The sequence below is a fragment of the Ursus arctos genome, unplaced genomic scaffold (assembly GCF_023065955.2).
Source record: "Ursus arctos isolate Adak ecotype North America unplaced genomic scaffold, UrsArc2.0 scaffold_10, whole genome shotgun sequence".
Lineage (NCBI taxonomy): Eukaryota > Metazoa > Chordata > Mammalia > Carnivora > Ursidae > Ursus > Ursus arctos.
Genome location: NW_026622764.1, coordinates 50,383,584 through 50,411,058, shown reverse-complemented (window position 1 = coordinate 50,411,058; position 27,475 = coordinate 50,383,584). Strand labels below are relative to the sequence as shown.

General features: G+C 36.2%; 1 protein-coding gene across 3 annotated transcripts in view; it reads left to right on the top strand.

Annotated features, from left to right (window-relative positions):
* Positions 1-27,475, top strand: part of VWA8 (von Willebrand factor A domain containing 8) — a 336,953-nt gene that overhangs the window by 18,120 nt on the left and 291,358 nt on the right. For 2 of the 3 annotated variants that reach the window (XM_026493342.4, XM_057308352.1), the window contains exons 3-4: positions 20,503-20,633; positions 24,060-24,170. In XM_026493342.4, the coding sequence (XP_026349127.2) occupies positions 20,503-20,633; positions 24,060-24,170 (242 nt within the window). Of the gene's footprint in view, positions 1-18,384; positions 18,522-20,502; positions 20,634-24,059; positions 24,171-27,475 lie in introns of all 3 variants that reach the window. The other variant, XM_044381840.3, reaches the window with a different exon arrangement.

The window sequence follows — 27,475 nt, the reverse complement described above, 5'->3', positions numbered from 1 at the left end:
TCTTTTTCATTTTACTTTCAGCTAGTCTGTGCCTTTATATTTCAAGTATGTCTTATGAACAGCTTATTTATCCATTCTGACAAGCTCTTTCTTTGAATTGAAATGTTCAGCCCGTTTATATTTAATATAATTATTGATGTAGATTTAATATAATTATTGATGTAGATTTAATATAATTATTGATGTAGTGTGTTTATGTCAGCCATCTTGATGTTTTCTTTGGCCTTTGTTCTCTTTATATTTTTATATACGTCTTTTATTATCTTCTTTTCAGAGATAATATATTCCATTTTGTCTCTTCCATTGGCTGTCTACTTATGCCTCTTTTTCTAGTGTAGTTCGGTCTGATAGAAGTTTCTGAAGTGATGGATATGTTCTATATTTGTACTGTCCAATATAGCAGGCACTAGCCACATTTGGTTATTAACCATTCAAAGTGTGACCAGTGCAGTCAACAAGGAAAATAATTTTAGATTTTATTTAATCTTAGTTAATTTAAACTCAAATTTAAATAGCAACGTGTGACTAGTGGATACTCTGTTGAACAGTGATGCTCTAGGGATTATAATATACAAATAGCAACGTGTGACTAGTGGATACTCTATTGAACAGTGATGCTCTAGGGATTATAATATACAAATAGCAACGTGTGACTAGTGGATACTCTGTTGAACAGTGATGCTCTAGGGACTATAATATACATCTCCAATTTATCATAGTCTACTTTCAAATAATAGATCTGTTTTAGGAACAATGTGATAACTTTTCAACACTATACTTTCATTTACCTCTCATAACCTTGGTAGTCTTGCTATCATGTATTTTAATTGCATGAATGCTAAGATACCACAATATTGTTTTTGAAGAAATCAATGAAATTTTAAATTAAATATATGTATATAAAATGGAGATTATTTTTCAAGTTTTTAATATTTACCCATATTTTAATGTTTTGTGCTGTTTTTCATTTCTTCCTGGAGATTCAGGCATCCATCTGAAAGCATTTCCCTTCAGCCAGAAGTTTCTTTTAGCACTTCTTTTTGGTAGGCTTATGATAGGAATTCTCTCATCTGTTGTCTTTTTTTTTTTTTTTAAGATTTTACTCAATTCATTTTGAGAGAGAAAAAGAGAGAGAGTAAGCATGAGCAGGGGAAGGGGCAGAGGAAAAGAGAGAGAGAATCTCAAGCAGACTCCCCGCTGAGCATAGAGCTGGGCATGGGGCTTGATCTCATGACCCTGAGATCACAATCTGAGCTGAAATCAAGAGTTGGTTGCTTGACCAACTCAAGCCACCCAGGCACCCCTCTTTTTTTTTTTTTTTTTTTAAAGTAAGCTCCACACCCAGTGTGGGGCTCAAACCCACAACCTGGAGATCAAGAGTTGCGTGCTCTCCTGACAGAACCAGCCAGGTGCCCCTCATCTGTTTGTCTATCTTAACATGTGTTTTTATTTTGCTTTTCAAAGGATCCCCCCCACCCACTGGATAGGGAATGCCAGTTTTTTTGTTTTGTTTTGTTTTTTAGTACTTTAAAGACATCATTTTATTGTTTTCTGGTTTCTATTTTTTCTAATAAAAAGTCAGCTGTCATTTTTTTGTACTCATAGTTGTTGTCTTTTTTCTCTATCTACATTAAAATTTTTCTTTTAAGCTTTTCTTTTTTTAACTAAAAGTTTGGCTTTGATGTACCTAGGTGTGTTCTTTGAATTTAACTTCTCTGTGTTTCCCTAAGTTCCTTGAGTCTCTGTGTTAATACCTTTAATCAATTTTGGAAAATTCTTGGCCATAATTAAGTTAATTGGTTTTCTTTTCCGCTTTGTACACTCTTATGTTCATCCCATCAAATGATTCATTCATTTCTGTTAATACATTTTTCATTTCTACATCCATTCAGTTTTCTTTATATTTTATGTCTCTCATGCTTGAATACATTCATGTTGTTCTCCTTTTGCACTAGATATTTTAACATGTTTTTCATGGTCTAATAATTCCAACATCTAGGCCATTTTTAGAATGGCTTTTATTGAGTTTTGAACATGGATCACATTTTCTTGCTTCTCTGTTTGTCTCATAATATTTTACTGTGTGCCAGACATTGTGTATAAAAGAACAGTAGAGACTGAAGTAAATGATATTTACCCCCAGGAAAGGGCATGTCTCTTCATCTGCTAAGTCCCATGTTTGTGGTTGGGGGGCCACCGGAGGAGGAATGCTGAGTCAAGTTAATATGTGCCTGAGCTGGGACTGGGCTTTGTTGTAGATTAGTTAGATTCCACTTATCTCTACCTTCAAAGGTATTGAGGAAGAGATCAGGACTTTCTCTTTAGTAATGTTCAGCATGTGAATTCTGGTGAGATTCCAGAGCTTTCTTTATGCTTTATAGCTGAATTTCCAGCTCTACAAACCATGGCTAGTCTCTTTGCTTTATGGTTGCATCTTAGAATTGCTGGGGAGTTTTGCCATTTAGTCCTGTATTTTGCTTTCTCCAGCCCAGATCTCTCTTTATGCTGTTGCCCTGCCTCCAGGCTCCAGAGGCCATATCAATGAAGGCCAAGAGTGCCACAGAGGAATTTATCTCAGCTCTTCTGTCCTAACACCGTCTGTGAGAACTAATGCCTTATACGGTATAAAGACGTGAAGTGCCTTGAAGGGATTTCTGTTGCTTCTTCTGTCCCACCCCCAGCCTTCCGTGGTTGTTGCCTTGTATTAACAAATGGTCCAGTATGCTTCAGGAAGAATACCTCTCAGTTCTTGCCCTGTGTCTGGTTTTTAGGGTGTACCCCTATGTACTCAGTGAAGGCCAGTGGGAAAGAGTTAGTGGGTAGGTGCAGATTCTCTCTGTGACTGAGACTTTTCAGTAGATTAGTTCATCATGTCAGCTTGTGTGTGACCGTTGTTAAGTTTGCTGAAAGTTCAACTTGCTTCTCCTGATACACCTATGGCAGATTCTTTCTCCTCCTACCGTTCTGCCAGGGATGTAAGTTAGCCGTGGGTCTCTTCTCCTTGAAAATGCTCATTGCTCTCTAGAATTTAGTTCATTCAGGTTTCTTTGTATTCTTAGCTGTATGGTAGGTTTTAAGAAACTGTGATTTTTACAGATCAACTGCCTTGTTCTGGTTGTTAGGTTGAAAGTAAAATTCTCTTCAATTCTCTTCATCCTAACTGGAAGTGGGAGTCAGGAACATTTATTTTTAGCGTTCATTATTTAATGGTTATGCTTAATCATATTATTGTAGTTGATAAGTAATCCTTTCTGGGGGTGAGACTAGGGACTTAAATCTTAAACAAGTTGTTATATTTACTTAGAGTAAACTTAAAATAGATGTATAACACCTTGCCTGATGATTGAAAACACTCATTCCCCCCCCTGATTTCTGGATCTTTTTTCTTATTATGAATGTAGCTAACTTTTATAATGAACTTCAGAAATGAGGACTAATGTCCACTCTTGATAGACAGTAGGAAAACTGTTTCATAGTTTGGGTTCTGTATGGAAACATCTATTTGGGAGGGGAAGGATTATGTGTATAATTTTGTCTGTACTATTTCCTAGATATGAATTTCTTTTTCTATTTTTCTTCTTCCCCTTCTCCTCCTCCTCTTTCTTCTTCTTCTTCTTAGATGTATGAATTTCTTTAGTCATTTAACTTCTCTGAATTTCCTTGCCAGTGTGGGAACAATCATTTCAACCTTATGGATATATTGTAAGGATTCAATCAGATAGCCTCTGTGAAATGTATAGGATAATGCCTGGCACATAGTCCTCAATAAATATGAGTACCTAACACAACCATTTCCTCAGTCTCCTGATTCTGTTCCTCCTTATGTCCCATTATCCCATGCTTGTGACACTGTTGAATATGGTTAATACTAAGGGCTACTATGATTCTGCTTAAGAGATATGCTAAAAATGTTTTCGTCTTCATTCAGTTTTACTTAAAAAATGAATCTGGAGGGGCGCCTGGGTGGTCTGGTCAGTTAAGCATCTGACTTTTGATTTCGGCTTAGGTCATGATCTCAGGGTCATGAGATTGAGCCCCACATCGGGCTCCATGTTGGGTGTAGAACCTGCTTGGGATTCTTCCTCTCCCTCTCCCCCACTTTCTCTCTCTCTAAAAAATAAAATAAAGTAAAAAATGAATCTGGAATATGTCTTCTCTAGATTTGATTTTGAATTTGCCCTTTGTTAGGTTGTTCCCAGGATCACACATGGTGGTCGTAGACTCTTCAAAAAAGCTTCAGTTTTCTTTCAAAGAGAAAACTTGTGTCTATAGTGTGGGAAGAATGTTGGCCTTTCAAGCCTCATGTAGACATGAAGCATAGTCATTGCCTGACTGCTGTCTGCAGGGGATAGCACTATCCTTCCCTTCTTTTAACAGCTAAGATGGCATCGTCTCCCTCCCATTGGGGGTATGCTAAAATATTTTATCGTAGCCACAGATGCTTAATCATTTGGGGGATGGGGGTCTTATTAAGTGAGAGAATGTATAATAAGACTATACCAGCTTTAAGGATTCAAGGGATCCTAGTAATGATATCAGATTTAAGACTTACAAACATAAGTTGAATGAATGTATTTTCATATTCTGCAAATGACTGGGGGGCAATATAGCAGTAGTTGGCTTAGATCAAGTTCCATGTGTAAATGGTATCTGTTTTTAAATATAGCAAAACTCAAATATGTTGTCACCAAAGAACCCCAGAAAAGAAACAAAGAAAAACCCTCAACATTTTCTGGTTTAACGTACTTTGAATTTCTGTTGCTGTTTCATACATCTGTTACGCAATCAAAATTTTTCACTTATTTTGTGTTTAGGTGTTAGTAACTTACCCTTTGAAATTTATCAGAAAAGAGTTTATATTGAAAATAGTTGGATGGTGTATAGACTTCAGTTGGCATTTTCTGTGCTTGCTATGCATTCATCATTATTCCCACCATACTCATAAATTATGTATCCTTAGATATATTATTGTTTGTATATCAAAATGGTGGTAGCATGTTCTACCCAGTGGTAAATTATTAACATTGTCTCTACTAGTCTTTTGTATGAGCGACAGCACCCGTTCATTCGTAAGGGAAAGACTATTGGGAGTTTGGTTAACTTGAAATAGGAAAAGTGGCTGAGCTTATAAGTCAACAAAATCTCACATATCCACATAAGCATTGTATGGTTGCTACATATTGATTGGGGTAGATTATTTATTAATAAACCATGTTTTTGAGCATCTACTTACTATATTACGTTCAAATATTGTATTCTTGGGGCGCCTGGGTGGTGCAGTCGTTAAGCGTCTGCCTTCGGCTTAGGGCGTGATCCCGGCGTTCTGGGATCGAGCCCCACATCAGGCTCATCCGCTGGGAGCCTGCTTCTTCCTCTCCCACTCCCGTTGCTTGTGTTCCCTCTCTCGCTGGCTCTCTCTCTTTGTCAAATAAATAAATAAAATCTTAAAAACAAACAAACAAAAAACAAAAAACCCAAATATTGTATTCTTTGAATTACTTCTCCCTCTCCTAGGGACTATTTCCATGATGGGAGTCATAGTTGTTTGGCTTCACTGTTGCTATTAGATGACTGATTGGAGATTATGGGTTTTGGTTATGAGAGAACTTTGATAGCTTTTCTTCCTCCCTCTTTTGGAGTTACATTTTAAAATGTTTTAAAATATTTTGAAAATGGTGTTTTGTTGAAGTTTGATACCCTGTTACTTACCTACCTATATTTATGCTCCAATTTAGCTCTTTGCTTTTTGCATATTTAACATTTTTAAATGAAACATAAAATGATAGACTTTTGCTAAGGAAAGGAACTTTAGCAATTATTATCCTCTCTGAAACTCATTTCATAACCAGGAAGGTAGGACCATAAGAAAGAGGTCAGAAGACTAATTAATTAGTAGCAAAGCCCAGATTTCCTGACTTCAGTTTAATTTTTTTTAATAGTCTGTCACGGTATTTCTGGCTACGTTTCTTTAGAGTAAATCTGGGAATGAAAAGAAGACTGGTATGTTAGATAACTCTTCTGGAATTTAAGAGTGTGGAAAATAATGAAAATATTGAAAAATATTGAAATAGTTGAGGCATGGCAGTGCTATTTTATTTGTGTCTTTTCTAAATTTATTTAGAGCACTGAAAATCAACTGTTGTCTTTTAGTAGTGAAGAAATAAAAATCACAGTGTTGAGACATGAACCCTCATATTCATATTTAACATCTTTTTAATGGAAGTGGTAGAAATCATGTTAGCCGACAGAGATGCTATAGGCTGGGAGTATTCTCAAGTGGAAGTCTAAAATTCAATTTAAAAACACGTGAAAGCAGTATTACCTCATGAAAGTAAAGTTTCTTAATTCATTGACTATATGAGATAATCTTATAGTCAGTTGTCAGCTTCTCATTTGAACAGTGTTGGACACAGCATTTAGCCCAGTGCCGGGCACATAACAGACAGAGGAGTTGGACTGTTCTTCAGGCTTTTTATTATCTAGGTCTTGTCTGTACCCCCTGCCTTAACCATTATAACTCCCACTTATCATTTTAGTCCCTAGTCTCTCCCCTGCAAGTGTTGAAGTGGGTAATTGAAGATTTTTGCCTTTTTGTATGAAAACTGCATCTCAAGGCTTAGATGAAATTGTCAGCTGTTGAAAAGGGGTTCCTTCATGTTTTTGTTCTTGAAGTTATACTATATTGTATCAAGCTGGTATTTCTTCCAGCATTTGACTTATGAGGTGATCTCCAGGGTAGCTGGTTTTCAATAGATGACTTTAAAGTCGACTTCAGAGTTAGAGTTATATTTTTGCTTCCTTACATAATCTTCTTATTGCAGTCCATGGACCAATTATATTGAGGTCATTTAAGGTTTACTGGACACACTGAGCTCATATCCAAGCAATTAGGGCCCACAAAGGTTTTCTGTAAGAATTACAACATTGTGCTTTAAAAGTGGTGATTTTTGGCATAAAGGCAACCATGTGAAAGATTTTTTGGGGAAGGGGTGTGTATGTAAATAATTTCAAGGGGTTTGAGAAATTCATCAACATGTAAATGACAGAATAACATGGAAAAACTGTCATCTTTGTGTCTGTGGATAATGTTGAACAATCATTGCAGCTACTTGTCAGTTTTAATGAGCGAGTGGCAAAGCTTACACAGAAGGCCTCCAGGAAGATCTTAGCTAAGATTCACTTAAAGAATAGAGTCAGAGCTCCAACAGCAGTCTGAGGAGCAAAGCCTCCAATCCTTTAAGATTTGCCTTATTTTCTGGGGCGCCTTGGTGGCTCAGTTGTTAAGCATCTGCCTTTGGCTCAGGGCCTGATCCAGGGTCCTGGGATCGAGCCCCGCATTGAGCCCTGCATTGAGCCCTGCATTGAGCCCCGCATTGAGCCCTGCATCCCACATGGGCTCCCTGCTCAGCGGGAAGCCTGCTTCTTACTCTCCCACTCCCCCTGCTTGTGTTCCCTCTCTCGTTGGCTGTCTCTCTGTCAAATAAATAAATAAAATCTTAAAAAAAAAAAAAAAGATTTGCCTTATTTTCAGTAGGGCACTCATTGCTATTCATTTCATGAGAATTTACTTGGAGAAAAGGACTTCATTTAAGATTTCTTTAGCTAGAATAGAACCCTCAAAGGGAAGAGTCCCATCAACTTTTAAAGCCCTGTAAGATGGCCTGAAGTCTCCTCCAGAGTCCATAGCAATCTTTATTCAGTGCTAAATTTTCTTTAGTCCTCTTTCTCCCAGGCACCATTCTAAAGATAACTCAACATTTCTTGATGCATTTTGTTGCTTTTTATTTTCCGTTGCTGCTTTCTGCAACTTTCATTGCAGATATACAATTTTTGAATTATGTAATGTATATGTAGTCTAATTTGGTTCTATGTGGTAATTTAACCACTATTGATGACATTGTTTGAATGTGAAAATGAATTCAAGTAGTAAACCCCTAACTTAAGAGTCACATTTTAATGGATATCTAATACATATGATAGAGGATTAATACCCTTAATATACAAATATATCTCACAAATTGCTGAGAAACACCATATCATCCAGTAGAAAATAGGCAAAGGATTTAAATAGGCATGCCACAGGAGAGGGAATCCAAATGGGTATGTTCTGAACCTGCTTAATAGTTAGAGAGATACAAATTATACTATAAGATAGCAATTTTCATGCATCACCTGGGCCAAAATTAGAAAGGAATTTAGGGGCACCTGGATGGCTCAGTCGGTTGAGTGTGGGACTCTTGGTTTTGGCTCATGTCATGATCTTATGGGTTGTGGGATCAAGCCTCGTGGTGGACTCCGCACTCAGCAGGGAGTCTGCTTGAAGTTTCTCTCCCTCTGCTCCTCCCCCTGCTCACGGATGCATGTGCGCATGCTCTCTCTCCCTGTCTCCCAAATAAATAAATAAATCTAAAAAAATGAAAAGTATTACAATGTCCAGTACCTATAAGATTGCAGGGAAAAGTTGTTACTGTACATTGCTGGTAGGAGTATGAGTTGATATGTCTTCTTTGGAAAGTAATATGGTAGTAGTTATTAAAATAAAAAAACAAACCTTTTGATGTAGCAATTTCTTTGTCAAGTTACATTCATTAAGGAAAATATCAGTACATGAAGAATATTTGTACACAATATGTATTCCAACATTTTGTTGTTACTGATAGTGACAAAAACTAGAAGCAATGAGTGTATCAGTAGAGGAATGGTTGAATAAAATTATTGTTTACCAATGTTATGGACTTCTGCAGCTGCTAAAAAAGAATGTTAGATTTATATCTGTGGACCTTGAGGGTGTCCATGCCATATTGTTCAGCAAAAATTGCAGACTGAAAAAAAAAGTTGCAGACTTCAGGGTATATATAAAGTCTGATACTTTTTTTTTTTTTTTTAAACAATTTAAAGACCTTTTGCAGGTATGTTATATGTCTTTCTGTATACAGAAAAAAGTATGGAAGGCTACACTCCAGGTTTTTAACTTTGAGTTTTTTCGAGGGCATTGGGTTAGGAGTGAGGCTGCGAATGGAAGGGGTCAAGAGAGATCATTTTTCTTTTTACATTTTTGGATTTTTTTTCTTTGTTTCAGTAAGCATGTATTGGATTATAACTTTAAAAATAGCTAATAAAACCCTCATGTTTAAGATGAAACTTACTAAAGAATATATCCATTATAACTGCTTTTTCTGTGACCTGAATCATAAAAATAAAGATTCATTTGACAGGACCTAAAAATTCTTGGTTCTTCTGAGATGTGTTCATAACTAAAGGTCATTCCTTTGGTTTCATTCTATGTTTTTGGTTGGTGTAGTCTTGTTATGAATTTGGCTAGCTACCCCAAGACCAACAAAGATATCTTCAGTGGTTTATCACAATGTAACAATATGTAATGGATGATGAGAACTTTACAAGAAGCTGAGTTGCAAATTGAATTTTGGGTGTTAAATTGTGATCAATTGGTCAAAATATTCTAATATATGTTACCTGTCATATTACTACTTTCCCTGTGTATCAGTTATTCTTTACTTCCATTATGGCTATTATTACTTTGCAATGTGGTTTTTCAAAAGAACTATAACTTCGTGTTCCTATTACAAAAATAAAACGTGATGCATACAAAAAACTTGGGATACTGAAATACTGAAAAACAAAAAGATAAAACTGAAATCATTTATAAGTCTAATTATAAACACTGTTAAAATTTTAATGTGTTATTCTAATCTTTAAAAAATAATGTTACTAAGTATAATTTACATACAGTAAATTTCACATATTTCAATGTACAGTTTCATAAGTTTTTTTTTTCAGTTTCATACGTTTTGACATATGTATGTAACCATGAAACATCATCAATCAAAATATTGATCAAATAAATTCCTTACCCCCAAAAGTGTACTTGTATCCCTTTATAATGTCCCCTGATTCCTTCATTTTCTGGGAATCACTGATCTGCTTTTTAGATCTATTTGGATTTTCTAGAATTTTACATAAATGGAATCATATAATATACATTCTATTTTTATCTGATTTCTATCACTTAGCATAATTATTTTGAGATTCTTTCATGTTGCATGTCTCAATAGTTCATTACTTTTCAGTGCTGAGTAATTACAGTTTGTTCATTCATCTGTTGATGGACATCGTTGTTACTATTTTGAGGCTCTTGAAATAAAACTACTCTGAACATTCAGTATAATTCTTTATATGGACATAATACTTTCTTTTTTCTTGTGTAAACACCTAGGAGTGGACTGGCTGTATCACATAGTAGATATTTAACTTTTCAGGAAACTGCCGTTCTGTTTTCCAAAGTAGTTGTGTCACTTTCCATTTCTACCAGCAGTGTGTAAGAGTTCCAGTTCCTCTGCGTTCTTGCTAGCTCTTGGTATGGTCAGTCTTTTTAATTTCAGCCATTCTAATGGGTATGTAGTGGTATGTCATAGTGATTTTGATTTGCATTTCCTAGTGACTAGTGATATTGAACATATGTTTATGTGCTTATTTGCCATCTGTATATCTTTGATAAAGTGTCTACTCACATCTTTTGCCCACTTTTTTATTAGGGTGTTTGCGTTCTTTTTGAGTTTTTAGATTTTATTTATTTATTTGGCAGAGAGGGAGAGAGAGAGAGAGCAAGCAAGCACAAGCTACACAGGGAGAGGGAGAAGCAGGCTCCCCACTGAGTAGGGAGCCCAACCTGGGGCTGGATCCCATGGGATCATGACCTGAGCTGAAGGCAGATGCTTAATTGACTGAGCCACCCAGGTACCCAGTTTTGAGATTTCTTCATACATTCTGGATATAAGGAATTTACCAGATACAAGATTTGCAAATATTTTCTTTCAGTCTGTGACTTGTCTTTTAATTTTTTTAATTGTGTCTTTTGAAAAGCAGCCATTTTAAATTTTAGTGAAATCCAATTTATCAGTTTTTACTTTTATGGATTGTGGTTTTGGTGTCATACCTAAGAAATCTTTGTCTAACCAAAGGTCACAAAGATTTTTTCTTGTTTTTTCCTAGATGTCTTCACAATTGTATACATAGTTTATATTTAGGTTTATTATCCATGTTAAGTTAGTTTTTATATATGGTGTGAGTCAGAGGTCATTTTGTATAGGGTATGGGTCAAAGTTTATGTTTTGCATATAGATATCTAATTGTTTCAGCACCGTTTGCTGAAAAGACTATCCTTTCTCTACTGAATTTCTTTTGTACCTTTGTCAGAAATCAGTGTCCATACATACTGTGAGTCTATTTCTAGACTGTTCCATTGATCTCTGTCTGTCTTGACACCAAAGTCTCACTATCTTGATTACTATGGTATTATAATAAATCTTGAAATCAGGCAAGGTTAGTCTTCCATCTTTGTTCTTTTACAAAGATGTTTTGACTATTCTGGGTCCTTTGCGTCTATATGATTTTAGAATCAGCTTGTCAGTTTCCACACACACACAAAAACAAAAACCTGCTGGGATTTTGATTGGGATTGCATTGAATCTATAGATTCAATATCTTAATAATATTGAGTTTTCTAACCCATAAACAATGGGTAGCTCTTCATTCATTTATATCTTTAATTTCTCTCAGCAGTGTTTTGTTGCTGTTTTTTTTTCTCTTTGAGAAAGAGGGGCAGGGTAGGGGGAGAGGCAGAAGAAGAGGGAAAGAGAGAATCCTAAGCAGGCTCCACGCACAGCACAGTGCCAGACTCAGGGCTCCATCCTGGACCCTGAGATCATGACCTGAGCCAAAATCAAGAGTTGGGTGCTCAAACAACTGAGCCACCCAGGCTCCCCTTCTGTTGTTTTCAGTGTACAGGTCTTGCATTCATTTTGTCAGTCATCATTCAAGTATTTCATATTTTCTGATGTTATTATAAATGGTATTTTTTTAATTTCAACAAAGAAGTACAACTGATTTTTGTATATTGATCTTGTATCTTGGCACCTTGCTAAACTCACTTATTAATCCTAGAGCTTCTTTTGTGGATTTCATCACAGTTTCTGTATAAACAATCATGTTATATATAAATAAAGGTAATGCTGCTGCTTTTTAATGGGGTAGTGCTTTTTGTTTGTTTTTGGCCTCACTGTTTTTGCTAGTACTTCCAGTAAATGTTGAGTAGAAGTGGTGAGAGGAGAGAATATTGTTTTATTCCTGATCTTGGGGGAAAGCATTCTGCCTTTTACCCTGAAGTATGGTAGGTATAGGTTTTTCATATACGTTATCAAGTTGAGGAAGTTTTCTCCCCTTTGTGGATTGCTTAGAGATTTTAATCAGGAAGCAGGATTTTATTTTTTTCAAGTGTTTTTTCTGTGTTCTTTGACATGATAATGTGGTTTTTCTTTTTTTAGCTTGTTAACATATAACTGGCTTCAGTTTGAGAGAATTCTGTTTGGAATTTTTGCGTCTATATTTATGAAGAATATTGATGTTCAGCTTTCTTTTGGTCCTAGGTCCAGGTGCTATAACAGAGCATCATCATTTGGGTGACTTATAAAAAACCTGAAATATATTTCTCACAGTTCTAGGGGCTGGAAGTCTGGGATAAGGGCGTCATTATGATCGGGTTATGGTTGGGTTCTGGCAAGGCCCTCTCTCCTGGATTGTGAACCACTGACTTCTCGTATCCACACGTGGCAAAAAGAGTGGAGAGAAGGAGCAAGCACCTGTGTCTTTTCTTGTAAGGGTTCTAATCCCATTCATGAGGGCTCCTAATCACCTTCCAAAGGCCCCACCTCCTAATACTATCATATTGGGAGTTAGGATTTCAACATGTGAATTTTAGAGGAATGCATTCAGTCCATAGCACTTTCCTTTTGATGTCTTTGTCAAGGCTTTAGTATTCAGGCAGTGCTGGTCTCATAGAATGAATTGGGAAGTATTTCCCACTTTCCAGTTTTCTGAATGAATTTGTATAAAATTGGCATTTTTCCTTAAATGTTTGGTAGACTTCACCTTGAAGCTATCTTGGCCTGGAGTTTTCTTCTCTTCATGGGAAGGTTTTTAATTAATTTAGTTTCTTTGTTAGATATAGTTATTAATGTTCCCTTTTCTTGTATTAGCTAAGAAACAGCTGACTTTTGAGAGAGAGAGAGAAAGGGAATGTAGGTGGGTGGGTGGAGGGGAGAGAGAGAATCTCAAGCAGGCTCCACACTCAGTGTGGAGCTTGAAGTGGGGCTGGATCCTATGACTGCAAGATCATGACCTGAGTTGAAACCAGGAGTTGGACGCTTAACCAATTGAGCCACCAGGTGCCCCAAGAACAGCTGACTTTTTAAAGGAATTTGTCTTTCAAGGAATTTGTCTATTTTGTCCAAGTTATGGAGTGTATTGGCATAAAAATTTTCACAATATTCGCTAATTCTCCTTTTAATATCTGAAGTATCTGTACTTCATGTCAACCCCTGTCTCATATTCCTGACTTTGGTAATTTGTGTCTTCTCTCTTTCCTCATCAGTCTTTCCTGATTTGTCAACTGTATTGATTTTCTCAAAGAGAGATTTTGGTTTCATTAATTTTTAAAAATTATCGTGTTTGCCCTTTCATTGATTTAAGCTCTGATCAGTATAAATTTCATTTCTTTGCGTTTCATTTGCTCTTCCTTTTCCAGTACCTTAAGGCAGAAGCTGAGGTCATTAATTTGAAATCCTTCCTTTTTCTCCATATAGACATTTAGTGCTATAAAATTTCCCCTCAGTATTGCTTTAGTGGCATGCCATAAATTTTGATACATTGTGTTTTCACTTACATTTAGTTCAGTGTGCTTGGCAATTTCCTTTTTGATTTCTTCTTTGACCCATGTGGTGCCATTTGGTTTCTAAATATTTGGAGATTTTCCAAAGATCTTTTTATTATTAATTTTCAATTTAATTTAATTTTGGTCAGAGAATATACTTTGTGTGAGTCATATCTTATAAATGTACCCAGTGTTTTTAAAAATGACTGTATTTACATGCATCATTTAAGAAAATATTCTATATGTACTATTTCGTGACCATTTTCACAAAGCATTATATTATAGAAATTATTCTGTCTAAAGGATTTTCTAAAACTTGACTTAAAAAAGTAACTTATTTTTTTTTTGTAGAAATAATACATTTGTATGGTTCAGAAACCAAAACAATATAAAAAAGTGCACATTGAGAAATCTTAGTTTCACCCCTGTTTCTGTTTACATTAATTGCCATGTTATTAGTTTCAGAGATATCTTTTCTGTATTTCTCTGTGCAAATACAAGAAAAACATGCACATATATACTCTTATTCTAACATCTCTACAGAAAAAATAAACAGCTTGACCCTTAATCATTGTATATGGATATGCTTCCATTTATTTAATGTATATTGATGGGTTTTTCCAGTTTTAAGAAAAATTGAATGGCTTCTCTATTCTGAGTACTGTGCTGGTCAATATTGTACTTCTCATTTAATTTTGATTACAGCTGTATTGAATCAGATTCATCAGTCTACATTATAGATGAGCGGCTTTATATAAACTGAGGCTTTGTATATACGCAGTGTTTTCCTTTGACACCTTCAGAGGACCTTACTGTATTCATTTTTGTGTTCTTGCCGCCAAGCCTATATATTAGTTCCTTAACAAATGTAGCTGCGTGAATGATTTAATTTCTTAGTTCAGTTAGCCCATGTGGTAAATGATGTAGACTTCAGTTCTAAACATACCGTGTTTTTTTCCCCTGACATCCATTATATTCAAGTACAGAATGATATGTGATAAGTGACATTTTAGTAGATGAACATGTACTTGCAGTGAGATGAGTTGTGATTCTTTTGAAATCTCTCATTGTGATGTGGTAAGAGTGACTGCAGGGCAGTGTGGCAGGCTTGGGTTCCGGTTCTTTCTGAACTATTTTCTAGGATGGCTACGGTGAGTACACTGCAATGCCATGAGGAAGTACCTAACATAAGCTCTGCCACTCAGGGATGTGGTAAATGTTGGGTTCCTTTCTCCTTTATTTCTTCAGGGTGGGCTCTAGGTCCGGAAGGTTATTTGAGTATAAACCCAGAAGCCCATTCGTTATCACTGAGTCCACACTGTGCAGCCTGTGTGTCTAGGACACACACCAGGTAAAGGATTTTGCAGGTGAGGGTAAGGCTTTAATATTCTTCCGTTCGTGGTTCTCACTGGCTGAGGGGTTTGACACGATGCTTTACCTGTAATCCTCATAATAGTCATACTTGATAAGTATTATTACTGCTCTTTTGAAAATAAGAAAACTTAAGCCCGGAAGATTCAGAATTCTTGTCCAAGGACACTGATAAAGGACAGGATGAGAAATCACAGCTAGGTCTGTTTGGCTTCAAAGGCTTTTTTTTTTCCTCCATTATATTATGTTGCCCCTTGGGATGCTTACAAAAACATCACTAGTTTTAAAGGACTTACTATAATGAAATTAGAACTCTGTGTAATTTTCTGAAATTTTAATTTTAATCTTTACATGTATGACAAATTTAAGTCTGTGGAGGGAGAAAATTATAATTTGGATTCCTTTAATAGACTTATTTTAAAGCCCTTGAATATGCCTGGGCAAAAATAGTACACATTTTTTTTTTTTTTTGAAACAAGTATTGGGTAGGGATTGAATAAGGAATGTAGCCCAACATGAACCAGATGTTTTATTTTTACATAGAGAAGGAAATGTTAGAATATAGGATCAAGCTCTCTGGTGTTATTGACATCAGTTTATCATTATGTGGACTCCTGGAAGGTAGCATCTTGTGCTTGAAAACACTGAAGTCAGGGTTTTCTCGTGCACGCAGGGCTGTGTTTATATGAGGTTATGCATGGCAGCTTGGCAGTTTGTTTTGCAGATGTTCGTAATGTACAGTCTTACATCTTGTTTCTATTTCTGGAATGCTTTTAAGTATGACTCATGTTTTCTTGAGGCCATCCTAAAAATACAGCTAGTTTCAAGCATTAATGTAAAATACACCACAGACGCCACATAGCAGTACATGATGCTTTCTCTCAGTAGTTTAATACAATTTTTTGACAAATTAAATATTTTCTTTGACAAAATAGACTAAACTATAATATGAATAAGTAAAAATGGGAGGTTTTTTTTTTTTTTTCCCAGAGAGACAGGTCCTCTCATGTCATAGTGTAAACAACAAAATGAATTGAATTTCAATAAAAGGAGTAAAACACGGTATCACTGTCATCCTCAAAAACCAAGAAATAGAATTAATGGCCAGAAAAGCAAGTCCATTAAATTCGATGGAGCCCCATGAGGTGCACACTTGTAGGAAAAATCTTGGATCTGAAGATAGAGCCTGTTAAAAAGATTTTGGAGGGGCAGTAGGACATACTGGCTAGAGTGCAAGCTTTGAACTCAAAAGCTTAGGTCTAAGTCCTGGTTCATGCATATAGCAACTGTGGACAAATGCTAGCCCCTCAAGAACTTTAATTTTCTTGTTCGTGAAACATAGGTAATGAATATTTAAAGAATGCTTATATGGTATTTACCATTACCAGACACTGTTCTGAGTGCCAAATTTCATCCTCATAATAACCTTATAAATAAGTACATTTGTTATATCTGTTATACAGATGGAAAAACTAAGCACAGAGAATTGAAATAACTGATGACGTTTATATAGCTAGTAGACAGCAGAATTGGGATTTGAACAGCTTGGCCCCATTCTGTGTCCTGACACAGTATAGTCTGCTACCTCCTAGGGTTGTTGTGAGTTCTCAAAGAGATCCTGTATGAAAAGTCATTTGTATTTTTACCTGGCACATGAAAAGAATGCAATAAATTATTGCTATTATTATGACTGTTTATTGGAGAAGGAAAAATAAGGGAAAAGAAGAAGTCTTATTGAAGGTATAGCATAGACAACAAGGCCAGCTACAGGATTCAGAAGCTGCTTCTATGTATTAAGAAACTTATGTAGAATTGAAATGTGGTGATGAGAGCCTTAGAGATCCTGATATCTAGCAGATCAGTCTAAAGATAGAACTTCTTGGGGCGCCTGGGTGGCACAGCGGTTAAGCGTCTGCCTTCGGCTCAGGGCGTGATCCCAGCGTTATGGGATCGAGCCCCACATCAGGCTCCTCCGCTATGAGCCTGCTTCTTCCTCTCCCACTCCCCCTGCTTGTGTTCTCTCTCTCATTGGCTGTCTCTGTCTCTGTCGAATAAATAAATAAAATCTTTAAATAAATAAATAAATAAATAAATAAATAAATAAATAAAGATAGAACTTCTTGACTACTGACTTGCCTCCCTAACTGTTTCATCTTTCAGAAGGTAGGGGAAACTAAGAGGAACTCTTCCTCTGGGCTTATTGTGACTAGATAGAAATAATTCATTAGAGGTATGCAAGCAACAGAAACCTGGAAAAAAAAGAAAAAAATCCAGACACAGTATTTCTCAACAAGGGTGCCACTGACATATTGGGCAGATGGGACTATCTTGGACATTGTATTTAGCATCACTAAATGTCAGTAATGTCCCAAATTATCCCTCATCCTCCAAAGCTTTGCAACAACTAAAAGTACCCCCAGACGTTTCCAGATGCCTTCTGGCCGGCATAGAGTGGTGGCAGTATTGCCCCTACTTGAGAACCACTGTTGAGTGGCAAGAGTAAAGAAAGGATTGCTGAGAATTGTCAGATGTGCCTTCTGCCAGTGGTTCTCAACACATGAGGGTCATGCTGAGTGGAAGGCACTCCTGTGAGCATACTCAGGATTATACTCAGTTCCCACTTTAAATAACTCTTTCTCTTCTACTCAAGAAAGTACATGGTATATAAACTGCTCTGTAATTAGAGATATAATTGATTCTTCACGAGTTTGCTAAAAAAAAATTAAATTATTCCTAAACCTCAGCACTTTATTGATACTGACAAGTTGTGAGGGGCAGCCCTCACATTTGATTAGGAACTGCTGCCTTTAACTTTAAAAAAAGTCTTGAAAATGTATATAGTTCCAAGGTCAAGGCATTCAAAATGGAATGGAACTATACAGAACTAAATGGAGACTATAATTATGAACAGTTACAAATAGTTATAAATAATAAACAGTGGGAGGAAGCCGAAGAGACCTACTTGGCTATACCTTCTAGAACTTTGGAAATGTCGTATTTTAAATAGGCAAGTCTGGGTAATGGAAGGTCAGGCACATTGCCAAAGCTAAATACAAAGGAGTGACACCAAACTGTAAGAACAGCGCAGAGAGGGCCTGTGGCCAAAGTAAGCTGAGATTTGTGAAAACATAAGGAAAAAGAAATCCCAAAAGTGTTTATGTTTTTAATTATGTATTTGATATTGGCGTAAGAAGAGGTAGCAGATCTGTGGGATAGGGAACATCGTTTGATTTTATGATAGAGAAATTAGAGCTTCTTAACTCTTACCTTGTGTCATCCTTACACAGCAAGCAGACTGGCTCATCTTGAAGTACGAAAGAGTAAACTATATATCACAAAGATGGATTTACGGCCTAAAGTGGGAAAGAAAATAGTTTAAGTGGACATTTGATAGTTACAAATGAAGTTGAATCTCCAGTCTCAGGTGAATCGCTTCCATAACATCCTGAAACTCCTTGGTAGATTCTCAAAGGTAGATTCTATATAAATTAGAGCAATGTGTTTCAATCTGTTTTTCATTATTGCTCATCTAAGGACATTTAGCCCCCATTGTCTTTCCCCAATCTCATGAAATGTTATATACCTCAGATATACTATATGTTTTTACGTACAGTATCCCTTTAGTGGACAACAGACCATTGTAATATCTAAGAATTTTTTTCAACCCCTCTTCCAAGGACCAGTTTTTGCCCCCTTGGGGGTGATACGCTCCCTGTGCATGTTGTAGAGGACTCATAGAGGACAGGAGAGAAGCCAGGCACCTCCACTTAGGTGATGAGTCTCTGATTTTCAGACACAAAGGCACTTGGTTTGGGGAAATTAGAAGTTGCTTTAGTGTGATCCCAGTGACATGACAAACCAACCAGGCTGCCCCCCAAACCTTGTTCTTGATCATGTCACCATGATAAAGGAAATCAGCAATTTATCTTTATTTTTTCCAATGGTTAAGTGTTAGCTTTGTGGGTGGGGTGGGGATAGACTGGTAAAGTTGTGCTGTTGGGGTTGGTGGGGGAAGCACAGCTTTAGCTTTGGCAAGTGTTCTTAGTTTGATCTTTGCATTCTTTCATGACCTCACTGAGTGGTTAAATAAAGGGTAAAAAATATGGAATATATTCAGTACATATAAAGGACTTGTAGGAGATATGTATGTGTTTATGTGTAAAATGCAACACAATAATAAAGGAAACACTAACCCACATCAAATTTAGAAACTAGAATATTATCAAAAACCATTGAAACTCTCCATGAGAATCTCTCTGATTGCCCTGCCCCAGTATCCATTATCCTGAATTTATCATTCTCTTGCTTTTTTGCTTCTCAAGCACTGTTTGATTACATATGTATGGATTTCTCATGAATTCAATTTGCTAGTTTATTGAGAATTATCAAAATAGTATCATGAGATTTATTCTGTGACTTAATTTTTTTCACGGAATACTCTATCTTCTAAGAGTTTTAAACATATTATTGGAAGTAGTGGTAGTTCAGTTCTGTTTTTGTTGTTATGTAGTATTCCTTTATGTGCATTTTATCCATTTCCAGTCTACAGTTGTATTTTTATTTTTTTAAGAATGAGTAAGTTTTCTTTTTCTTTGCTATATTCAGTTTTATTTTGAATAGCATTCTGTGAGTATTCCATCTGTCTCCTGATGTATAAGGGCAAGAGTGTTTCTTGGATACCTAGGAATGCACTTCCTAGGTCACTGGGTGATTTACAAATCCTTTATATAATAATAAATTAATTATATTAATTCAAACATTTATAAAATCCTTAGGCAGAAGATGAGCAGATTAATGGGTGATTTAATAGTAGACTTAGAAGGGCATTGGAATGAAGTAGTCTTTTATTCCCAAGGATTGGTGTAGAAGAATAAACTTAAATTCTGAAAATGTTAAGTCATTTAACCTTCTCACTGTGAAGTTTGGGAGATCTCACAACCTATTGCCAACTAAAGTTACAGTTTCCTTCAATTTTTCAAGACTGTGATAATCATTAATTGTCTGGGATGATTTGATCATGTCCCCTTTTTAGAGCAAAAGCATTGGACTATAAAATTGTGATAAAGTAATGATTCTAGTGCCTTAAATCACCCTTGAAAATCACTTTTATTTCTTTAGTGACACAGATGATCATTCAAGTGTTCTTAAAAGCTTTTAAATGTGGGACTATGTGATTCCTTGTGAGATCCTAAACTTTATCATGTTTTAACATTGATAACAATGGTTTTATTGTAAAGCAGGGTGAGAATTCACCAAGTGTATGTATCAATGAATGTGTGTGTGTATACACATAGATAGATACGCTTTTTAAAATATAGTATACTAAATGCATTGATTGCTTGGAGATTTATATTATAAGTAGTAGTCTGATTTGCATTTCGTTTTATCTTTTTTTCCCCTTGAAGTTTCAGACTCTGTGGCTCAGTCTGTAATTCAGCATCTAAGATGGATAATGCAGAAGGATCTTTTGGGACAAGATGTCTTTCTAATAGGACCTCCTGGGCCTCTTCGACGCTCTATTGCTATGCAGTACCTGGTGAGCAATCAATTCTTATGGATTTCTAAGGATCTTAACTTGGATTAGTTATGCTCTAAAATAAATTAAGAATTTACAAAAATATCAGGATTATTCATTACTTGAAAAAATTTTCATGTTGATCCGTTTAATAAAGAGTTTGGAATAAGTATTCTGGGAAGCAAATGTACATTTATCTTTCATAGCTTTAGGAAATTTTTTGCTGCAACCAGAAAGTTCTCAACTTCTGGTAAAAAAAAGAAATGCACATTCAGGCAATGAGTGGCAGATAGGATCATAAACTCTGAGATTACAAAACAAAACTCAGTTTTATATTATTCAGGGAATATTCTTTTATCTCAGATCCACATTCTAAAAAGCTGAATAATTCTCTTGACTTTTTGATGTTATATGGTCTTTAAAGGGAGCCCATAGTTTGTAAATTATCTCTTATGTGTTACACGCTTTTTTCCCTTTAAATAGTTGAGAAAACAAGTTTATTAAATAGCTCACTGAAGCTTTATCCAGCTAGTAAATGATGGAGCTGGACTTCAGATCCTCTCTCTGACCTCTTATCCTCTTAAATGTTTGTAGTTCTCTGAGCACAGTGCGAAGTGAATTGAAATATTAAAATCTCAACACAGATTAAAAAAATTGTGCAGGACTTTTTTCCTACTTTGCCAGCATTAATTGGCATTGTTCTATTGAGGGGAGAAGAATGCTATCAGATGAAGTTGTTCTGTCTGAAGATATTTTTTAGGATGAAGAGAAGAACTTTGTTTTTAGTTTCCTTGTGTTACTTGATATTAAAGAATTGATTTCTGTGCTATTGAAATATGCTTTGTGTACTCTTATTTCAGTGGTAGATTTATTTCGGTACTTCTAAAACCATGTAGGGTGAGGATGATAAAAATACGATGGACCAATCAGAACTTAACTCTTAGAACCCATACTTTTCATATCTTTTATTTGTTCCTAGAACCAGCTTGTGAGGTATAATGGGTCATTGTAGTATTATCCTCATTTTATTAATAAACAAGGCAAGGGGCACCTGGGTGGCTCAGTCCTTAAGCGTCTGTCTTTGGCTCAGGGCGTGATCCGGGCGTTCTGGGATTGAGCCCCCATCAAGCTCCTCCACTGGGAGCCTGCTTCTTTCTCTCCCACTCCCTCTGCCTGTGTTCCCTCTCTCGCTGGCTGTCTCTCTCTCTGTCAAATAAATAAATAAAATCTTTAAAAAACAAAACAAAACAAAAAATAAACAAGGCAAAAGTGGCTTGTCTAGAAATGCCGAGTCAGCTACCGAGAATCCACTCTACCTGGTTCATTTCAATGACCACACTATCTCACTTTGATTTCGTTTCTGGCAAGACTGTGAAGCTTGTTAGGAATGTGGAATGAGAAAGGCTGGGAGATTACAAGAGTCTTGTTGGTTCAAAAATGCAATCTAAGTCTGTCAGTGTGAAACCTGTATCTTAAAACCCCACAAACTTTAAATTATACAACAGAGCTGAGGCAGCTTTAGGATGTGGAAATACACATAAGAAAACTTACTAGTCTAAGCCTCCTTGCAAACTCTGCATGTCGGTACTGTTGCCATTAGATACAAGATGCTATGCTCAGTAATATCCATAGTCTTTACAGGCAGAGGTTTTGGGGCAAGCCTACTGAACCAATGAGAAAGGAAGTAGAAATAATTTGATAGCTGTGTTTATTTTATATTTAATTCATATAGAAGGAGTTTTATAGATAGCTCCAAAAAAACTCAGCAGACCCCCGCTGCCTCCTCCCTCTGCTGCTCCCGGTGCTGTTGGTGAACTTGCTGCCACCCTGTCTGGGAAGCAGCAACTGGGGAGATTTCAGTGCTTGTCTGGCCTGAGGAAGAATCCCAGGAAGCCATCAAGACTGAGGATAATATTCTCGGTGTGGCAATTCAGAGTGTTACTCTGGTACAGTTTAACAATAAGAGGTATGTACGACTTTGTCAGCCAGTTTCGACAGGGTTTTTCATTGATCCCATTCATCCAATCGGTGAAACAGACATGATGGTACCTGCGATGTGTTCCAGAAGCAAGAAGGAGGTATCTGCTAACAAGAGAAGTTGCTGCTTTAGTCCAAAAGTGTACTTTCACAGGCAGTTCATTCTGATTTAGAAAAATATTGTTTGGTATCACCACATCTTCACCACTATATGTGTGTTTTCTCTATTTAAAATGTTTTCTTCTTTCCATACGTACTTAAATTTACGGGTGTATGGGAACAGGCATATATTATAAAAACAAAATGAAAACGATACTATATTTTCATCAACATCACATGGAGATAAGGCAGAGGGAAAAAATCCTGTTGTATGGACATATCTTCTTTTTTTTTTTTTTTTTTTTTTTAAAGATTTTATTTATTTGACAGAGAGACAGCCAGCGAGAGAGGGAACACAGCAGGGGGAGTGGGAGAGGAAGAAGCAGGCTCCCAGAGGAGGAGCCTGATGTGGGGCTCGATCCCAGAACGCTGGGATCACGCCCTGAGCCAAAGGCAGACGCTTAATGACTGCACCACCCAGGCACCCCCTGGACATAGTGTCTTTTACCATGAATGGCATGCTTATTCAATTTTCTTCTTTATACGGCAGTAAATTAATTTGTTCTTCCTGTTTAATAACAAGATATTGTATGCTTATTCAACTGGAGAGCATCAGTGTTTTTAATTCAATGTTGTAAAACCAAGGATAATGTTAAAAACTTTTTGTATATAATTGTCACATGCAGGGCAAAATGACGTTAGGGATGGATAAATTAAAAGAAATGAATTCTGGATGGTTTCCCCTTCAAACCAAAAGTGTTTGTTTTCTGTGAAAGAATTCTTTTTTCCCTCTCCTCCTTCCCTTCCTCCTTTCATCCTTCTTGTCCTTCCTGAATAGCTGTGTTTGTTTTCCTTCCCCCTTCTGTTGACCTTCTTATAGGTATTTACCTTATTTTCACACTGGGTAAAGTGTGAACCCAGTATATCACATACAGTTGGTCAACACTGGCTAATGGACTAAATTAATTTAGATGCCCTTTAAAAAAAAGGTGAACATTACTTACTGAAATGACTATCATTTGTGAAAAAACTAAGTCAGCAAGTTATCACTCATGATATTTGAAAAGAATTCTATAAAAGATAGTACGATTTAGAAGATCTGAGTATGACTGTTGCTTAAGAAGTAAATAATTATTAAGTCATAAACTATTGGATGCAGCAAAAGTAGAGCTCTGAGGAGAGATACAGGCATGTTTTAATTAATGCTCAATGTTTTGCATTTTTCTCAAAGCTAACACTCAGAAGATTTTAATTCAGAATTACATTTAAAATGCTCTTCTCTAGGGCAGTGACATTGTCGGATAACTGGCTCCAAAACGTATGTTGGGAATTTGATTTAATTTTGGAACCATTTCATTCTCTGCACTCCAGGAGCTGACCAAGCGGGAAGTTGAGTACATTGCCCTATCGAGGGACACCACTGAAACCGATCTCAAACAACGTCGAGAGATCCGAGCAGGCACAGCTTTTTACGTTGATCAGGCAAGTTCTTATCACACTCCAACACAGGACTGTTTAGTCCAGGTCTATGCAAAATTGATTTTTAAAGTAGAAAGAGATAGCTCATGTGATAGCAGAAGATAATGTACTGTGCTTTCTCTAGACAGATTTAATTTAGATTTTTGGTTTTCCTGTTCTTGGAAATGCCTTTTTAGTTTAGCACGAAATAAAACACTGTAGATGAAATTAGTGGTTCTAAAATGTTATCTGAAGATCAGTATGCTGATTTCTTAATATTTAATTGCTTCCTAGTAGTTGCACATAGAAATTTGAATTTTTAAAAAGCAATTAAGGAGATTTCAATGCAGGAAATTCCCTAGCACATTTAGAAAAGTATTCTCGATCTAAAAGTCAGGTAGGTAAAGGTATATTAAACATAGTGAAATTAAATATATACTTCCAGTAACTACAGCTTTTTGGGGGGCAGGGGGAGGTTCTTAGGTGCAGATTACGAACTAAGATAATATTTTATCAATATTATAATGAAGCTTGTTGAACATTTCTTCAAACGTGGTTTAAAATATTAAAGGGCAGAGATCTTATATCAGCAACTCATAGAGGAAAGATTTCAAATGTCTAAGAAATTCATGATAAGATGCTTTGCTTTCTCGTTTACAAAAATAAAAATTAAAACATGAATGAGCTGTTGTTTTTCTTTCACCTCTTGTATTAGCGAAGATTAAAGAATCTGCTAATGTCCGTTGTTGATGGGGAAGAAGGGATGAAGAAATAGCATTGCTGATGTAATTTTGAAAGAAAATTTGGCAATATCTAACAAAAGAAATTAAATATATTTGGACTCAGCAGTTATGTTTCTGGCAATTTTTCTTCCAAATGCTATTCATGTAAAGGATGCAACAGTATTTATTGGAGCATTGTTTGCTATCATATAAAACTGTAAGTGAAAACTGTAATTATTTAGGAGGGGTGCCTGGGTGGCTCAGTCAGTTAAGCGTCTGACTCTTGATTTCAGCTCAGTTCATGATCTCAGGGTTGTGAGATCAAGTCCTGCATCGGACTCCTTGCTGGAGTTTGCTTGAGATTCTGTCTCTCCCTCTGCCTTTACCCCTTCCCCCATCTCTGTCTTTCTGTCTCTCTCTCCCTCTCTTAAAAAAAAAAAAAAAAATTAGGAAACTGGTTAAACTAGTTAAATAAATAACAGTAAGTAGAATTCTCTATAGCCATTAAAAAGAATGTAGTAATAGGAAAGAAGTCCAGGATAAAGCATAAAAATGACATTGCAAGACAGCATATGTAATATGATCCTATTTGTGGTAAAAAGAAATATGTAAATGTTTGTGTATATGTTGGAAATTTCCAGAAGGATATACAAGAATCAGTTAACAGAGCTTACCTCTGTGGAAATGTGACCCGGCATCTGGGATGGGGCGAGGAAGGAATTTTCATAGTCCTCTAAATTTGAAGCTTCCTCATGAGCACACTATTACTTTATAATTAAAAGAGTATACATTTAACCCTTGAACAATGAGTGGGTTAGGGTTGCTGACCCCTGAGCAATCAAAAATCAGCATATAAATTTTGGCTCCCCTAAAACTTAACTACTAATAGCCTACTGTTGACTGGAAACCTTACCAATAACAAACAGTCAATTAATGTATTTTGTGTATTATATGTATTATATACTGTATTCTTACAATAAACTAAGAGCATCACAAAGAAAACACATTTATAGTACTAAACTATATTGAAAAAAAATCTGTAGATAAGTGGACCCATCCAGCTCAAATGTGTTATTCAAGGGTCAAGTTATTTTAAGTGTAAAAAACCACTGAAAGATTTTTGGAGCCCAGGATATTCACATTGTCTTATAGATTACTTATTAGTTACAAAAGGAAAAATATACTTAAGATGGGGAGATTTGGTCGTCACCGCCTTGAAGGGTGGTGATCACACTTAGCATCATGGAGTGAGAAAATCTGAGACGTTCACATTTCCAATTAAAAAGTAATCCTTTGTGGATGAAGCCCAGAAGTATATTTTAAAGAAATCTGTTTTATTCACGTAATGCCAAGGTTCACTTTATACGTTATTTCCAATTACACGTGGAGAAATATACCTTTACAACGCCTGCTTCTTTTCTGAATCTAGTGAGGCCAAGAGTAAGGAGCTGGGGAGGGAGCATAGAAAACTGAGACTACAGGCTAAGTAGTGGAGAGGAGATGGGAACAGATAGATAGATAGATAGATTGATTGATTCATTTATGTATTTAAAAGATTTTATTTATTTATTTCGGAGAGAGAGAGACCATAAGCAGGGGGAGAGGAAGAGGGAGAAGCAGGCTCCTGGCTGAGCAGGGAGCCCAGTGCAGGGACCCTGGGCTCATGACCTGAGCCAAGGGTAGACACTTAACTGACTGAGCCACCCAGGAGCTCAGGTGGAAACAGATTTAATGACACCGAAAGAACTGGCTGTTTGGTAGAGTGTGGATTTAAAAACATATTTTTTGAATGAATTTTATATCTGGATTCTTGTTGAAATGCAAATAGTGTGGAAGAGAAAGTGGACTTTTACATGTTTATTATTTTAAAGGCGCCTGAATACTTTGTATTTCTTGAAACATAAAGTTATTTAGATAATACTGTGTAATATTATACTCTCCCTGCCATTCTAAAAAGCATATTTTTGGATGATACTTATTTTATAGTTTATAAAATATTTAAAGTGCTATTATAAATGTATGGTAATATCTTATACTTTATGTTTTCTTGGCAAATCCTGCTTGTTATGATGAACATCTGTTATTTGGGATGTAATGCACAGACACCTTTGGAGCCTGTGATTGTGGCATAGGAACGTTGGTCCTTTTCCTAAGTTACTTCAGATTATTTGTTGAGATTGTATCTGATTTTCATATTTTTTCTTCTGTCTCTTAATATTCTTTGTTATTTGTTCATCATCAGATAATAACAGTTCCTTGCTTACACCCATGCAATCCTATCACACCCAGAATAAAATCCAAACCCTTTAATATGGCCTACAATACTCTACAGGACCTAATCTTGTCTACCTCAGCTCCTTTACCTCTTTCCCTTGCTTTCTAGGCTCCTGCTACGTGGCCTTGTTCTCTTAAAAATAGATCAAATGCTTTCCAGCCTCAGAGCCTTTGTGTTTAATATTTCCTCTGCCTGGTATGATCTTCTCCCAGATCTGTATATTCCTGCCTCCTCATCATTCAGATTATAAATTCTCAGAACATTTTAGTAATCACTGATGATGCCCACCCCCTTCCACATATACAGTGCTATCATATTACACAATGTAATCT